The following is a 17,011-nucleotide window of genomic DNA, read 5'->3' on the forward strand; positions in this document are numbered from 1 at the left end:
TTTGAAAAAATTTCAGATAAATTTTTAATCCATCATGGAAATTTTGTTGCATTTTTGCTCCCTTCTTCTATCACTGTCTACGAAAACAACACATTATAAGTAATATCATATGAAGGATTAGTAGATATCGTACAATTAAATAAATAAATAAATGGAAGAAACATCATGAGGTAGTTAGATCAAAGTAATTGCACAAATAAGAACTTCACTGAGAAAGATGACGAACAAGATACCTTACATTCTCATAGGTTACATATGTAACAATAACGTTTGGTAGCTGACGTAAGTTGCCCATGAGTAAACCTTTATAAAATCCACGTACACCTTCCATTCTATATGTTTTGCTTATCAAATCATATATTCCATTATATTGTGCATGATGATCCTATAAATATAAACTGTTTCTATATTATAAAAATAAATATGAAAAAAAAAAAAAAAAAAAGTAACAAAAACTAGCCTTAACGTACTTTGAACTTTCATTTACTTATAATAATTAAAAATTATTACTAATATTTACCTGTAATCGAGTCCGTAGCACTTGGTACGGGAATGTTATTGTTGTAGAAATTACCTTGGATACAGCTGAATATACCAAGCAATCAACAGTACTCTGAAAAAAAAAAAAACAAAATTTCTTAATTCCCCATGCAAATTGAATAATCCAAATGCATTACAATTTTTTTGCAAAAACTACTATTAACAATAAACGATCAAATTATTGGCACATCTTTACTATAGGTCCGAAAACTGCTGTAAACATTTATTAAATAGGTCTAGAATTTGGAATCGATCAGAAAGCGATTGAGAATCGTATTAAGAATTTGTTACATAGAAGAAATATATGAAAACAAACCAAAATATGATTAGCAGGCAGATCTAAACGCTTTAATCGATTGTCCTTGAAACGATTGTAAAGCATAAACTGGATTGCACCATGTATGGTTCCAACAACTCCTGGTGTAAAACCCTAAAATACATTTGAAAAAATAAAGGATGAAAGGAAATATCCTACTACAAAAATATGCGTTATCAATCATTTGACAACTAAAATTCACTACAATTCCCCATAACTTTCATAAAATATTCATTCTTTCAGTTAATCCGTAATGTGCTACTAATCAACAAGTTGTCCATATCATTACCTGAACACCTTACTTACTCTATGGTATCATCACTTCAGGAAGCCTTACTAATTTGGCCTAAAAAATGCTTAAATAAAGCAACGAATCACAATCAAATGAAATTCTTTTTTTCTAATCATTCCTTTATCCTCAACATTCTGCTAACAAAAATTACCAGAATGGAAAGTCATATCCTCATAAACGTTAAAGATTTTGGTAATTTTTCCTCCAAGATTTAAATAAAAATTTAAATCTTTATACTCATTGGTTTAAATTATTTCTTCTCAGCCTTGTTTTTTTTTAATAAGCATTTTCTTTTGGTCATGAATTGTGATGAAAAAATTTAAAACAATTAAACAAACAATAAAAAGAAAAAGAGTGAAAAAAGGACAAACTCTGTATAATGCAGTAATTCCTTCATTACGAGCAACTGTAGAAATGCAGTCCAAAAGTCCTCGATATCTGATTCTTTCATTTTCATATTGTAAGCATAATCGAGTTTTTGCCATCCAAATGGGATTAGTGAACAGTAAAATACCAGCTCCAGTAACCATTCCCATCAGGACATTATCCACCGGTTCTGCTCCAGTTGAAATAGTTTTCTCAACGCATAATCTTTTGATAATATGATAGCTATAATAAAACAATTGAATTATACTTAAAAAAAAAAAAAAAAGGCTAATGGAATTTTAATTCGGATTTAATGGATAACACTCTATATCCCTAAAATTTATTGCAATATCAAAAAGTATAATTCTGGATATTTTTCGCAACGTTCAACAAATAAAACTACAACTGCTAATTTACCTTAATCAATTTACATTACCTAAAACTTAATCATAAGCGTGCACGACATGAAGTGTGATCTTTATTAATTATAAGCAATCTTGGAACATTTCAAATGCTAATGAAAATCATAGTTTGTTGCATTAACATAATACCATTTCTAAATTTAAAGTTTTTTTCAGCGAATACCTGAGCATAACGAAAAACATGAATGCTGTTAAGATCATATCAGTTTAAAATAAGCATTTCAACAAGAATTAAACTTACAACTGAAAATAAAGTCCCCAAGATACAGCGGATCCAACCAGATTCGGTGCTAGACCTTGATACAAACCTTTATATCCATTAGATTGTATAATACTCCGCGCTGCATGCCAATAATTACGATATTGTGGACGTTGACGATTACCATCATTAGCTGCAATGATAATCTATCAGATATCACAAAACAATGAAATATGTAATAAAATTGTTGCTAACACCAATCTTAGGATGTATGCTTAACATAAAATGGTAGATTTTATAAGTTCTTCCGATTGCTAACGAAAATTTGCTAAATTTTTCAAAAAATAAGAGCAGGAGAATCAGATTTTGATACTCTAAAATCTACCTTAAAATGCTCAATTATGATCTTATACAATAGATTATTGTATAATAAAACTTGATGTATAAAATTCAAAACTTTCACGTGTATATTTTAAGCATTCTAAGTAAAACAGCACTTGTATATTTGCACTCATATATATTTTCAAGTTGTCAAATTTGAGATTACATCATGGAGTATAGCTAGAATTCCTTACATTCATCTCATTTGAAACAATGCATATGCAAATGAAATGTACCACAATAGCACACAAAAGAAAACATTCATGTCACAGTGATAATGCATTAAAATTTCACTATTACTTCAAATATTCGAGAATTAGATGATTTGCTGAACTAATACAAATACTCGAGAATTAGATGATTTGCTGAACTAATACAAATACTCGAGAATTAGATGATTTGCTGAACTAATACAAATACTCGAGAATTAGATGATTTGCTGAACTAATACAAATACTCGAGAATTAGATGATTTGCTGAACTAATACAAATACTCGAGAATTAGATGATTTGCTGAACTAATCACATAATATGAACTAATCACATACACATATTAGATCTATGTATGTATAATGAAATTTATTCAAATAAAAAAAAAAAAAAAGGCAAAATATTACAGAATAAAATAAAATGAATGGAGAATGTAAATTTTGATTTACATATACATTGATTTTAGTAACAGATTCAATGAAAAAAAAAAAAAAAAGAAACTCAATGAATTACATGAATTACATGTTTATGAATTACATGAATTACATGTTTATGAATTACATGAATTACATGTTTAATCATTTTTTTTTTAAAAAAAAAAAAGTATTAATTATTAACTAACCGGAATATCGTATTCTGAGAAGATCTAACGGATGACATGCAATAGTGCTTATTATACCACCGGTGAAGCCACCAATCAGATGTTCGTATTTTTCCATTCGACTTCATCAATATCGTTATTACTGCAAAAGAAAAATCGTCTCTATCGTCTGCTCTGTAATGTCCTTGAATTTGAACACAAATTTAGGTTAATATGTAGTAATCTATCCAATTTCATTACATTGATAATATAATACTTCAAAAAAGATTATTTTTCATACAAAATACATCAAATCAAATCGAAATACATTTTTTGAAATATCACAGAGCACGAAAAAAATCAATGATAAAGAAAATTTATTGATGAACACAGAGATGTAATATTACTCATACAAGTAAGCATAAGTGATTGATTGATTGATTAATTAATTTATTTATTTATCACATGATTTCAAAATGATGATGCAAACCTATTCTACCTAATATTTCTGCTGCAAATATATTTACCGTCTATATATAATATTTTCCATTGTACTATTATCATAAATATATTTTATGAGATCAGTGAAAAATCAAATTAAAAAAAAGAAACTTCCAATTTACAATTTTACTACATTGTTCATAATTATTCAAATGATTAGTTGTTCAATTTTACATCAAAAAAAAAAAGTGATTTATGAATAATTTAAAGGATGTAATTTTTAGTCAATATTATCTAACATATAAATTAATTTTTTTAGTAAAAATTTCATTATTCATTTTATCATTTCAATTATTATCTAAAATTATGTAAGAAAAAAAAAAAAAACTTTACAAGCAAAGCTCTCTCTCTCTCTCTCTCTCTCTAATAATTGCCATTTCTCTAATATTATTAAACTAATAATTTGATATCAGAAAATTTCAATTTGAAAATTGAATAAAATTTATTTAATATTTATATAGCACTTATTGTGTAATAATAATGTTAATTTCTTGTAAAATATTTGAGAATTAATTTGATGCGACAATAAACTCAAATTTCTAATATTTTTATTTTCTGAATGAGAAAGAGAGAGAGAGAAAGAGAGAGGGAGAGGGAGAGAGAGAGGGAACGGTAGGAGAGGTGAGACAAAGAGGACTGAAACTACAATTAGATAGCGGTTGTTTTTCGATTGAGTGGGTAAAGGATTGCTAAAAGAGATTGAAAATAGTGAGGAAATGAGGGAGAGTGTGTATTCTGATGAAGAAATGAGAGGAAATAAGAAATATCATGGTAGACTCAGGAGATGGCAGAGAGTGATAAGATTAATTGAATATAATGCATGATAAGATGTGGAAAATGATTGATAGAGTACGGCGAAGTGTTGTAGCAAGATGTGAAAGGAATTATAATTAGAGTGAAAAATAGGTGTTGATTGAGATGATGATTGCATGATGAGTCATCGTTGGTGTAAGGGCGCGTTTATTTGGTGTTGTTAGGTGGGTAGCAGAGAGGCGCAGATGGCAGAAGTGGGAAATGTTAGCAGTGGGTGAAGTTGTGCTGTCTAGTGGTGCTGTGCTATTTTAGGGTTTAAGTTTTGATCAGTTTGTGAAGTGTTAGATTATTAAATTTTAATTTTGGTCAATTTATCGAGTATTAGTTTATTAAGTTTTAGATTATTAAATTCTAGTTTTGGTCAATTTATTAGGTTGTTTAAGTTTTGATCAGTTTATTAAGTTTTAGTTTTGATCAGTTTATTAGGTTATTTAAGTTTTGATCAGTTTATTAAGTTTTAGTTTTGATCAGTTTATTAGGTTATTTAAGTTTTGATCAGTTTATTAAGTTTTAGTTTTGATCAGTTTATTAGGTTATTTAAGTTTTGATCAGTTTATTAAGTTTTAGTTTTGATCAGTTTATTAGGTTATTTAAGTTTTGATCAGTTTATTAAATTTTAGTTTTGGTCAATTTATTAGGTTATTTAAGTTCTGATCAGTTTATTAAATTTTAGTTTTGGTCAATTTATTAGGTTATTTAAGTTCTGATCAGTTTATTAAATTTTAGTTTTGGTCAATTTATTAGGTTATTTAAGTTTTGATCAGTTTATTAAGTTTTAGTTTTGATCAGTTTATTAGGTTATTTAAGTTTTGATCAGTTTATTAAGTTTTAGTTTTGATCAGTTTATTAGGTTATTTAAGTTTTGATCAGTTTATTAAGTTTTAGTTTTGATCAGTTTATTAGGTTATTTAAGTTTTGATCAGTTTATTAAGTTTTAGTTTTGATCAGTTTATTAGGTTATTTAAGTTTTGATCAGTTTATTAAGTTTTAGTTTTGATCAGTTTATTAGGTTATTTAAGTTTTGATCAGTTTATTAAGTTTTAGTTTTGATCAGTTTATTAAGTTTTAGATTTGATCAATTTATTAGGTTATTTAAGTTTTGATCAGTTTATTAAGTGTTAGCTCAATTGTTAGTTTTGGTCAGTTTATTAGGTTATTTAAGTTTTGATCAGTTTATTAAGTGTTAGCTCAATTTTTAGTTTTGGTCAATTTATTAAGTTTTAGATTGTTAAGTTTTAGTTTTGGTTAATTTATTTTTAGTTTATTAAATTTTAGTTTTAGTCAGTTTATTAAGTTTTAGATTGTTAAGTTTTAATTTTGGTTAATTTATTTTTAGCTTATTAAATTTTAGTTTTGATCAGTTTATTAAGTTTTAGGTTGTTAAGTCGTAGTTTTGGTCGGTTTATTAAGTATTAGCATATTAAGTTTCAGTCTTGATCAATTTATTAGGTTTTAAGTTTTTTAATAATGTCAAATTGATTTCTAATTATTTGATCAATGAATAATTAGTACAAGTAGCAAAAGATCGTTTATGGCTATGGTGCTAAATTATTTATATGAATTACTGATAATTTTGTTATTGAATTATTTACATTTATATATTTACATATTGAATTTATATATGATAAATATATTCATTACATGAATTAAATTATTGTAATATTTACAAGAAAAGAAAAAAATTACAAGGATTATTATAATATTTGCAGGAAAAATTTATTTATTGATTTGATCACAATGACTAGTACATCTGTGAAACATCGTGAATTTGTTTCTGAACCAATGGGAGAGAAAGAAGTAACTGCTGTTGCTGGTATTGGACCTACATATGGTGAAAAATTAAGTAAGGCTGGTTTTGATAAGGTAATTTGTTCTTTAATTATATATGTAAAACATTTATAATGCCTTTATCATATTATTTATCATCATTTAATATCATTGTTTATTATTTAATTACCTTCTCTTTTGCAATCTTATTTTTTGTTTTTATTACATGTCGGAAAATTTATAATTTGTTGTTTAATAGTTCACTGAATCATTCAGTAGCATATTTATGAATTGATCAACTTTTAACGAAATACAAAAGCATTACTTAAGTTTAAAGTTGAAATTTGACGAGTGCAAAATATTCGAACGTTATTATATTTTAACTCTCATGTTTCGGTGTAGAAATGAATCATTTAATCATTCTACTATACAATTTCTCGTTAAATCACTTAACGATATATATTCATGAAATATACTTCCAGTGCATCGCAATTCATTTTTATTTTTACTTGTAGTTCTATGATATGATTGATATTGAACGTTTCTTAGGTTTCGAAATGTTTTTCTCTTTCTAAAAGGGATGATGCATTTGTTTTTTTGTTTTTTTTTTTTTTTTTTTTTTTGCAGGCTTATGTTCTATTTGGACAATTTCTCCTTTTGAAGAAAGAGAAAGAACTTTTCGTTGATTGGTTAAAGGTAAGTTTATTAATGTTTTCGGTGGTGCATTTGGGTGAATTTGAATTTGTATAAATAATTTGATTGCACTGTTTAATATTCTTTTTCATTGCAGGAAGTAGCCGGAGTAAGCAGCAATCATGCCTTATCAGCATATAATTGCTTAAATGAATGGAGTGAGCAGTACATTTAAATTGTTTCAGTTAATAATACACGAATTTAATGTCTCACAAATACTATTTTGTTTATTGCGCCGTTCATTTGAATTATTTTGGACAATATTCATTTATTAAAAAGCGAATGGGGAATATCTTCAGTATGCTGCAAAAGATTTCGATTTATGTTATGGACGAAACAATACAATGTAGTTTTATTATTCATAAATAAATGAGTAAATTATTAAAGTTTCCTGAAAAAAAAAAAATTCTTTTGGGAGATTAATATTATTTTTTCCGCAATTTTTAGCTCTTCCTTATTTTTGTAAGGAATAATTTATTAAACGTAAATTACATGTGAAAGAGGCATTTAAATGATAAGAAAAAGATTGCGTAAAATAAGAAAGAGCTAAAAAGAATTTTGGTTCAAAATATTATCTGCATTGGATATTTGCATACATTATTGAATTTGATTGTAGTTTGTAATGTTGATCATAAAGAAATGATGAGTTGACTGTGTGTTATGATTAGTTTGGTAGTTGACAGATAATTTAATGTTACTGTATTCCAGGTCATAATCATGAGCCTAGGCAATAAATAATTTCAAAATGAATTAAACAAGGATGTTCTTGAGAAAAAAAATAAGAAATTCTAAGCGAAAGAAAGTAGGTCAATTATAAATTTCCAATATGTTACCAGCTAATTTGTGAACTATTTACGTTATTATGTGAATTGCCTCAGCTGATTTGTGAATTTGTTTTGGATCTCGACATTTTATTCTGAATAAAAAAAAAAGAAAAAAAAAATCTGTGTTATTGTACAGATCAAATGATAGTAATGTAAATGGATAAGTGAAAATTTTTAAAGTTTATTTAATTGTTATTAACTAAATAGTTTACTTAATTGTTATTTCACTTAACACCTATCTTGTCAACCATTTCCTACTTTTTTTTTTTTTTAATTCAAAAAAAATGTGACATTGATGCTACAATCTTTGTGCATAACATTTAGTGTCTATTTTACCTATCCTTGCAGCATTTGGTCAATCAAATACTGTCGAAGAAAAGGCAAAAGATAATTTTTAAATGGCTTAAGTGTTCCATTAATCAAAAATTAGCATTGTTAGTTGTGATGAAGTATAGTTTGATATTATTACTTCCGAGTGACAATAATTCCAATTTGTTGTGAAAAGGGATTTTTATTCATCTTACAGTAGTAGTAGTAGTATTGAGAGACTTAATAAATAAGCGATTAATAAAGTAAGTATTATAAATTATCACTAAAATATGTAAATATGTTGAGTGAACATTAAAATAAATATAGACAAATGATTTATTTAATACAAATAAGCATTTTATTAAAATGATAATTGAGGTTTTCTTTTTTTTTGTTTAAATAAATGAAAGAGAAAATTGTTTTTTTTATAATTTTGTACAAAGCTTATTGGGTATTCTCCTGATAATATATATATGTATCCTTGGAAGATAAAGGAATGAGCATAATTCTTTGTTTTATATGTTGCAAGCATGCATGCATGCATGCATGCTTGCATAATTGAATGAACAAAGCATTTGATGAAATGTGAAGGATAAGCAATTGTTCATTTGATCAAGAGGTCAAGTAGTAAAGCATTTTTTTGAGATTGTGATCTTCGATTTTCGATAGAAGCATATAAGAGAGATAACGATTGAAATTTGATAACATTGAGAGATAAAATGGAATCAAGAAAAGAGAATGATAAAGAAGAGATCACAATGGATTTGGTGAAAAAACTTATAGCAGCACGAGATGAAATTGATCAACGAATTGCTAAAGAAGAAGAAATTCTTAAAATAGTTAGCTTTCTTTTTTTTTTTTTTCTTTATTTTTATATCTATTTTTTTGCACAGTTATGCTAAAATAACATTTGATTGTATAAAAAATAATAAGAATAAATGATTATTAAGTTAATTAATATATTCTCTCCCTTTCTCTCTCTCTCTCTCTCATATACTCATGATAAGTATAGATGATTAAATTACTTCATTTTTGTTTAATTCTTTTTTCTTCATAGCAAATTTAATCATTCCTGTTTTTTGCTTTTAAAATATTACATAACTTGATGAATTATAATTTTAAATTTATATTAAAAGTAAATTTAAGAAAATAATATATTATGTGTTTCCTAGGATAAATGTTGAGAAAAATTTTTTCACGAATTTTTTTTTTTTTTTGAAAATTAATTAACTAATTTACAGAATAATATCGATATGAAGCAAAGTTTAGTGGATAAGGAAGGTTTTCCCATTACATCTGTTGATGTATACGCAGTAAGACAAGCACGATGTGCTATTATATGTGCGCAAAATGATCGTCAAAAATTAACTGCTGAAATTGAAAAAGCTATGCTTATTTTACATCAACAAAAACGAGATTGCACAACAACATGCAGGTAATATTTTTGTAATGAGTAATACTTATAAGTAATGTTTATAATGAAATTATCATATTGCTAATTTGCAAAGTAACATCTACATCTACAACTAAACAGAATTTTGTAAATAAGTTTTTTTTTTTCTTTTCTGCACAACAACATGCAGGTAATATTTTTGTAATGAGTAATACTTATAAGTAATGTTTATAATGAAATTATCATATTGCTAATTTGCAAAGTAATATCTACATCTACAACTAAACAGAATTTTGTAAATAAGTTTTTTCTCTCTTTTCTTTTCTCATTTCTTCTTTATTTAATTTATATATGATGTAAAAATTTTCAGTGAACATGCAACTGATGATATTCCAATAGTGCATCGTACCAGTAATGCTCCATTTGCAAAAGTAGCTAAAGTAATGAATGCATCACCAGCTTTTCGAGCGGTCAGTACTTTTATTTATTACATTTCCTAAGTAATATTTATAATAAAATTATTTGATATGATATACAAACTAGAAGTTTGAGCAACATATCTATATAACAAATTATTTGCTTCTCATTGTGATGTTAGATAATTTTAATTTCAATCTAAAAGTCTTTTTTTTTTTTCTCAAAATTGATTGATTTAAGGAAAGGATGATTTTCAATCTGATCTTTGTGATACTCTGAAGATTGATTGATTAATGATCGCAAAATTGATTGATTTAAGGAAACAAAATTTAAGGATTAAGACAAAATTCGAAAGCATTTTATATCATTTAGGGTTTAAAAGATGGTGATCAATTAATACAATTTGGTTCATTACATGCTGGCAATTTTACCGATATAAAAGAACTTAGCATTGTTGTACAAAACTCTATGAATGTAAGTGTTTCATTTTTAAAAGTATCTTAATGATTTGATATGTTTTTCTTGCAAAAGAGACAAGAAAAGAGAATTTAATCTTTTCTTCACTTCTCATAGCATTATTTTGCTTTTTTTTTTTTTTTTTTCCCATCAATTTATCATGTAAATACACTATCGATGAAATCATTTCAAATACTTTTTTATTATTTATCTTTTAACCGAATTAATTTTTAATTTAGTTGGAGCTATCCTGTAAATTTAGACTGATTTCTTCATGAATGCATGAGATAGGTAGGTATCATATTCAAATGATAAGATGAAAAAAAAAAAAAAAGAAAAAGTTAAATATATTGAATTATTTATGTATTTGAGATTGAATCTTTTAAACATACCAAATAAGTAAGTAGCTTAGCTATTTCGAAGTTATAAATTATATTATTGAGTAATTGGAATATGATCGACAATTTAAATAGCTACTATTTTGTTATCATCAAATAACATGTTCAATTCTTCATACGTGTAAATAGTTTGGCAATTTTACGTGAAAAATACTTTTTTATACTTCTCTTCGTATATTACAGAAACCAATACGAGTAACAGTGCTAAGAGATAATAGGCCGATACGCCTAGAACTTATACCACAAATGTGGTCTGGAAAAGGCACTCTCGGATGTTCTGTACTTCCAGTCACTCCTGCTCATATATGAATCTTTCAAATTATGATATATACTTTATATGTAATATTATTAATCGCCAAAGATGGCATATAATAGTATATAATGTTATTATTTGTGGATATATTTTTGTTTTCTTTTTTGTTTTTTTTTTTTTTTTTTTTTTTTTTTTTAGTAAGGTTTTTACTTGTTATATGTGAAGTCCATATTCACTTATTACTATTTATCCAAAATCATTTCTTATTGATACTACTTTATAACATAGCAAAACAACATAGTAAAAATGAAAATTTTTCAAGTAAAGAAAAAATTAGAGAACTGTTTCAATCTAAAACGAGAAATGTCTGCTAACAGATACAAATGCAATATAAAATTGTAAATATTCCTTGGTATAATAAAACTAAAAAGCCGAAAGGGTATGAGACCAACAATGTATATAGCAAAAAAATTTTTCTTATATAAACACAACAACAGTAGTATTCACTGCATGTAAAAAAGAAAAACGAGCTTATGGCCGAGAACGGTTAAAAGCATGGAAGTCTATTTTTTGTTACATTCGGAAATCTTTCCCATCGCGACCACCAGCAAATGCCAACTTCACGATATACGGTGCTTTACCAACTGCAATATTCTTCATAGTAACTCAATAAAGTAAAAGTATCTTTTGATAATCAACAGTATGTTAAAGTACCATTTATTACTTGACAGACAGTTTGAAAGAACGGATTTTGCTAATCAACTTTCATATTTTAGTGACATATAAACTTTTTTACATGTTCCCAACTATTGATAGAGCATTAGCAGTAGGTTTACAATGGAAATGTAAACCTTAGCCAATCAGTTTCTCTAAATTTATATGTTGTGAAAACACTAAAGTCATGAAAACATCAAAAAACCTACCAGGGCTTTCAACTGGTGTATGGTTCGCCAACATGAGCGCTTCCGTTGCGCGTTCCGTGTTAGAAAATTCGCAGATTCCAGCTGAACTACGTTCCGAACGTTGTGGAAAAATGACCACTTTGTCAGGTGCTACAGCTCCCTTGTCGACAAATAGCTAAAATATCTTAATTTTTCTATCATATGTCAATCCAAGAATAAAAGGGTTTTTCTATTTTCTATCATATGTCAATCCAAGAATACTATGTACTGTGCATTTTCTAAAAATATTACATTAATCAGACATTTCTTCATGATACATACCTACTAAACTAATTATTAAAGTATACATAGCATAAATTTTGCCTGCACTACATTGTTAATAGTTGATAAGTTAACTTTCTCTTCTCATGGAGAAACAGCGGCAAGTGTTTAATTATAACTTTATATTTAAATCAAAAATGTACCTCTTTAAGCTTCTCTTCTGTCATTGTCACGGGAGCATTGTACCAATGTAACACATGCGTTGGTTTCACAATTCGATTTCGTGCCGCTAATTCGGGCGTCGTATAACGCTGATTGCGACTATTTGTGTAATCTCTGCATATTGTTACATCAATTTTTGTTCAAAAAAATAACTATTCCTGCTAATTACTAATTCTAATTATTAAGTTTACAAAGCAGACAATTTCTCACATTGCCTAGTCTTATTTTATTCAAATCTTATACGGATGAAAATTTCTTCTCCAATATAAATGTGATCAACATCTTTCGCTTTACCTGTATGAAGGCGTTCCATCCGGCAATATAAACGGATCACGTATTTCGTGCAAAATTTGCTGTTTCGATGGTCTGAGGGCAAGTTTATTGCCAAAAATCATGGTACCATGCAAATTGTCGATTGTTGTGTAGACTTGACGTACGCTACCTAATTGGGCCATAGCCGTATCAGTTTTCGACTTCATAAATTTTATCTGAAACAATTGCGATTCAAAAATAAGGAACTAAACGGTAAATGATTCACTGAATGATTCACTGAATCTAACATGATTTTAAAAATTTAATAAACGAAAAATATAAGCTAAAATAAATCACAACAATTCTTTCTCATAGCTAATAAAATCAGACAATATCACGAATTACCTTATTGCAGTTACCATAAAGACACAACAGATTAAATAATTTGTCGCAGTTAAAATTATCCTGATCAATACCATAAATCATCATCACAGGACCATCGCCATTGTAAAAATCACGTTCATCTTCGTAGAGACCAGCACTTCCTGCAATATAAGTGTCACATAATACAACAAATCTTTCAAATCCATAGATCAAAGCACTAGAATCAGAAAGCAGAAAAAAAGGTCAAAGTTTGGAATAAAACGGAATTACTTTAATCATAAGAAAGAGCTATTAAATTCTTAACAGTTCATTAAAGCAGTTACGATTTTCATAATTTTGAGAGGCGCTTGGAATAGAACCATCCTCATTTTCGATCATTTTAATTACTAATCATCCCTTACATTGAACTTCCAAATTTTGAATTGCAAAATGTAATTGGTTCGCGTAATAACTTTCCACGATTTTTTTATGCAAATTAAAAAGTATATTGTTTAGAACAAAGCGAAATACAACCTCTTCCACGTGCATATCCTCCACGGCCATAACCACCATCACCACGACCAAATCCACCTCGTCCTCCTCCTCTACTGTAATATCCATCACCACGAGAATAACCATCCCCTCTTCCATATCCTTCGGTTCTTCCATATCCTGCATCGTATTCATCATAGTTGCCACGACCTCTACCATAGCTGCCACCATAACGATCCTCATGATAACTATAATCACCAGGTGGACCACCGCGACCTCGTCCACTATATCCTCCTATAAGTAAATATTTTAAAATTATTAAAAGAAATTAGTGCTTGATCAAGTCATACATATCCTTCGCATGAATAGTCAATCATAAAAATTTGCATCGTCAATACTTGAACCATTCGTTACGCCACAAAGTACCACAACATACCGTAACTTGGAGGTCCACGCGGTCCAGGTGCTGAAAAGATAGAGAGAGAAATTAACAGTATCAAACGAACCATTAAAAGTAAATCAAACAGCATGTTTTGATGAAATGGAAAAATTGTAATAAAGAAGAAAAAAAAAATTACGTCCTCCACGTGGTCCCGCATCATTCAGTAACGTCTTCCGAGGTTCCTCCGTGTACTCTGAAATAGCATCCAGAAATGAGTTATAACATACAGAATATACCTTTTTTATATCATGCGCAATCTGAAACGAAAAAAAATCATGCATCAACGCCGACCTTTGCAGCCTTGTATGAAATGTAAAGAAAGATGCAGAAGAATTCAGCGACTCAACCATCATTCAGGATCCGAGTATCACTCGAACAATGCAACATAATGATATCAACGAACCTTATCCAGGTAATACATAAACTTAAGCCTGTAGGCCATCACCACTGCTACATAATTTCTTCCACACCGCAAGCTCTTTTGCGGTAGAAACCTGCAGAAAAGGGATGCGATCACGTTTAAGGCCAATAATTAAGAAGCACGGTGGTAAGCCCTTATAACAGTTCTCGGAGTTTCTTCGTTTTTATATCCCTTTCTTTCTGTGTATGTGCTCTTTGTATGCAATGCATTCCAATACTGTACGCCATTAAGTGTCCATTAGCATGCTACCAAACTGTTTTAACCTTTCGCTTAATCTCTTCCCTGTTAGTATCATTTATACGATTTACGACGATCAATGACAGTTGCGAATGATTGTTGTACTGCATTAATGATAATATGAAGGAATATTTGTTTCTCTCAATTTCCCAATAGGATGCCATTTTTCATATTTGTGGTGCTGAATGCAGCTGCACTTAAGTTGCAATCGGTACCTGTTGTTTTTGACTATTTTCTGCACCAACTCAGAAAATATGCCTTCTACGATGAACCTCTTTATGCTGTTGCTGATGATGTTGATGATGCTGATGCTGCTGATGATAATTGTGGAGTTGAATGGTGGTGATGATGAGGGTACTGATAATAATAATAATAATGATGGTGATAATGATGACGCTGAGAAATGCAACACATCAGTAGATTATCTGCGATCTTTTCATGTTGGTACTGTTATATGTGTTGATGGTAATTAAAATTTGTTGTTGCTTTCCCGACCCTCGATCCACTCATAGCGACAGTCAGTGTAGTTTGTATGGATGTAATTTTCACACTATACCCTGTAACTTTACAATCACCTGCAACAAGCATATCCTGTGCCAGTCCCACAACCGTTAACATTTAAATAAACAACCTGATTGTGGCGCCTTCGTGTAATCCCACTGATCACTGTCATTCCGAGTCACTTTCACATGTTCTGGCTGGAATTAGTAATTATGATATCAAATTATATTATGTTTATTAGATTTTAAAATCTTCATATGAAACGCTACAAATATGTTTCCATGCTTTCAGTTAATGGTAATTAGACAATATATATCATCAACTATGGAAATCCTTAGAACTAAAAGAGAAGCTACTATTTTCTTAAATAAGATAAGAACTGTTCAGATAATAATTCAGCAACATATAATTTTAAAATCTCGACAATTTTTAACAAGGACCGTAGAATACATGATTAACCTTAGCAAATTCGACTTTAAGAGTACAGCATCCAGAGTATATATCAGCGCCATTCATTGCATGCTTCGCCTTTTTCGCTATTTCCGCACTTTCAAATTCAACCAATGCTTGCAACATTGTTCGACGTATCATAGCAATACGTCTCACAAAACCATGCAGTTCACATATCTATAACTTTCAGTTGGACTGAATTTTTTCGATTAAGTTTACTGTTTATACCTAATAAAACTAGACGAAACACAGCTCAACATTACTCACACAAAGATATTCAAAGTGTCATCAAATTCTGATTCACCGATGATTTGAGTGAGTCATTTTTGTCGTAACATATAAAAGCAATGTGGAATGGCTTCAACAACGAGATATATTAAAATAGTAAGAGAATATAAAGGATACCTGATGAATGACATCAACGTTAATAGGATACTGAGCATTGTAAATGGTCAATATAAGCACATGATTCGGTGTCTCCGATTCAAGTCCCAGTCGTTGAATCATTTTAGATGTAGAATAATTGAATAAAGCCGCTTGCCCGGCAACATAAATTTGATTCGTCTGTGCATAAACGACACATGAACGTGCACCTTCAACTTCCTAAACATATTGTCACCTCATTTAGATATTCATGCCATGAATACAGTTCATTAATACGATTCAATTTTTTTCTCTAGTAACAGCGACATTAATATTATTCCTAAAATTATATTTGAAAATAAGATACCAACCTCAAATTCCACTAATGCCATTCGTTTTCCTGGCATGCAAGTAGCATATGATATAGGACCAAAATGCGATAATGCTTCCAATAAATCAGCTTCAGTAGCTTTCGGACTTAAATTCCGGACATGAACAACTATTGATGGATCTGGATTAGTCGGGTCAACATTATCATCACGTCTGAAACGTTTTGATGGTGGTATTTGTGATCCACCTTCCTCTTCTTTCGCTTCTGTATCCATCTGTAAAACCAAATGTCATACCAGTCTATTACCTTATTTCTAGTATGATTTTACTCATGCTTTTTTTTTTTCCGATAAACTAGATATTTTATGAGTAGCAAATATGAAGTACAAATATGAATTCATTATTTCTTATTTCTAGCATCGTATAAACAATTGTACATCTTATAATCAATGTTTTAAAAGATGACAATCCTATCTAGCTAACATTTCGAGTAAAACTGCAAAAATGAACATCCCATCCGTCCATGCATTCATTTAGATAACTCAACTACGTCCAACCACATATTACCATGAACCTTTTTTCAGTTTTCGCCATTTTCCGGTAAATTTCTTCCGGTAGGCAGGATAGGTAGTGCAGAAGTGAAAA

General features: G+C 28.9%; 4 protein-coding genes across 4 annotated transcripts; 2 read left to right on the forward strand and 2 right to left on the reverse strand.

Annotated features, from left to right (window-relative positions):
- Window positions 1-205: 205 nt before the first annotated feature.
- Window positions 206-3,445, reverse strand: Bma-slc-25A32 (Mitochondrial carrier protein; the record flags this gene model as incomplete). The annotated part of the gene is made up of 6 exons (XM_043076028.1): window positions 206-385; window positions 521-613; window positions 857-970; window positions 1,520-1,757; window positions 2,178-2,328; window positions 3,349-3,445. The coding sequence occupies 6 exons, from the start codon at window positions 3,443-3,445 to the stop codon at window positions 206-208; spliced, it is 873 nt and encodes a 290-aa protein (XP_042931962.1).
- A 2,912-nt stretch (window positions 3,446-6,357) lies between these two features.
- Window positions 6,358-7,255, forward strand: Bma-baf-1 (Barrier-to-autointegration factor 1, putative; the record flags this gene model as incomplete). Its single annotated transcript, XM_043076029.1, has 3 exons — window positions 6,358-6,483; window positions 7,015-7,083; window positions 7,178-7,255. 3 exons carry the CDS (start codon window positions 6,358-6,360, stop codon window positions 7,253-7,255), a joined length of 273 nt encoding a protein of 90 aa, XP_042931963.1.
- A 1,677-nt stretch (window positions 7,256-8,932) lies between these two features.
- Window positions 8,933-11,186, forward strand: Bma-psmd-9 (putative 26S proteasome non-ATPase regulatory subunit 9, putative; the record flags this gene model as incomplete). The annotated part of the gene is made up of 5 exons (XM_043076030.1): window positions 8,933-9,052; window positions 9,455-9,648; window positions 9,977-10,076; window positions 10,396-10,497; window positions 11,061-11,186. The coding sequence occupies 5 exons, from the start codon at window positions 8,933-8,935 to the stop codon at window positions 11,184-11,186; spliced, it is 642 nt and encodes a 213-aa protein (XP_042931964.1).
- A 517-nt stretch (window positions 11,187-11,703) lies between these two features.
- Bma-hrpl-1 (conserved hypothetical protein,hypothetical protein) lies at window positions 11,704-16,641 on the reverse strand (the record flags this gene model as incomplete). Its single annotated transcript, XM_043076031.1, has 12 exons — window positions 11,704-11,774; window positions 12,054-12,207; window positions 12,497-12,629; window positions 12,810-13,003; window positions 13,173-13,312; window positions 13,665-13,916; window positions 14,059-14,088; window positions 14,201-14,257; window positions 15,354-15,420; window positions 15,683-15,850; window positions 16,079-16,276; window positions 16,408-16,641. The coding sequence occupies 12 exons, from the start codon at window positions 16,639-16,641 to the stop codon at window positions 11,704-11,706; spliced, it is 1,698 nt and encodes a 565-aa protein (XP_042931965.1).
- Between the last annotated feature and the right edge of the window lie 370 nt (window positions 16,642-17,011).

This window comes from Brugia malayi (genome assembly GCF_000002995.4).
Source record: "Brugia malayi strain FR3 genome assembly, contig: Bm_v4_ChrX_scaffold_001, whole genome shotgun sequence".
Taxonomy (NCBI): domain Eukaryota; kingdom Metazoa; phylum Nematoda; class Chromadorea; order Rhabditida; family Onchocercidae; genus Brugia; species Brugia malayi.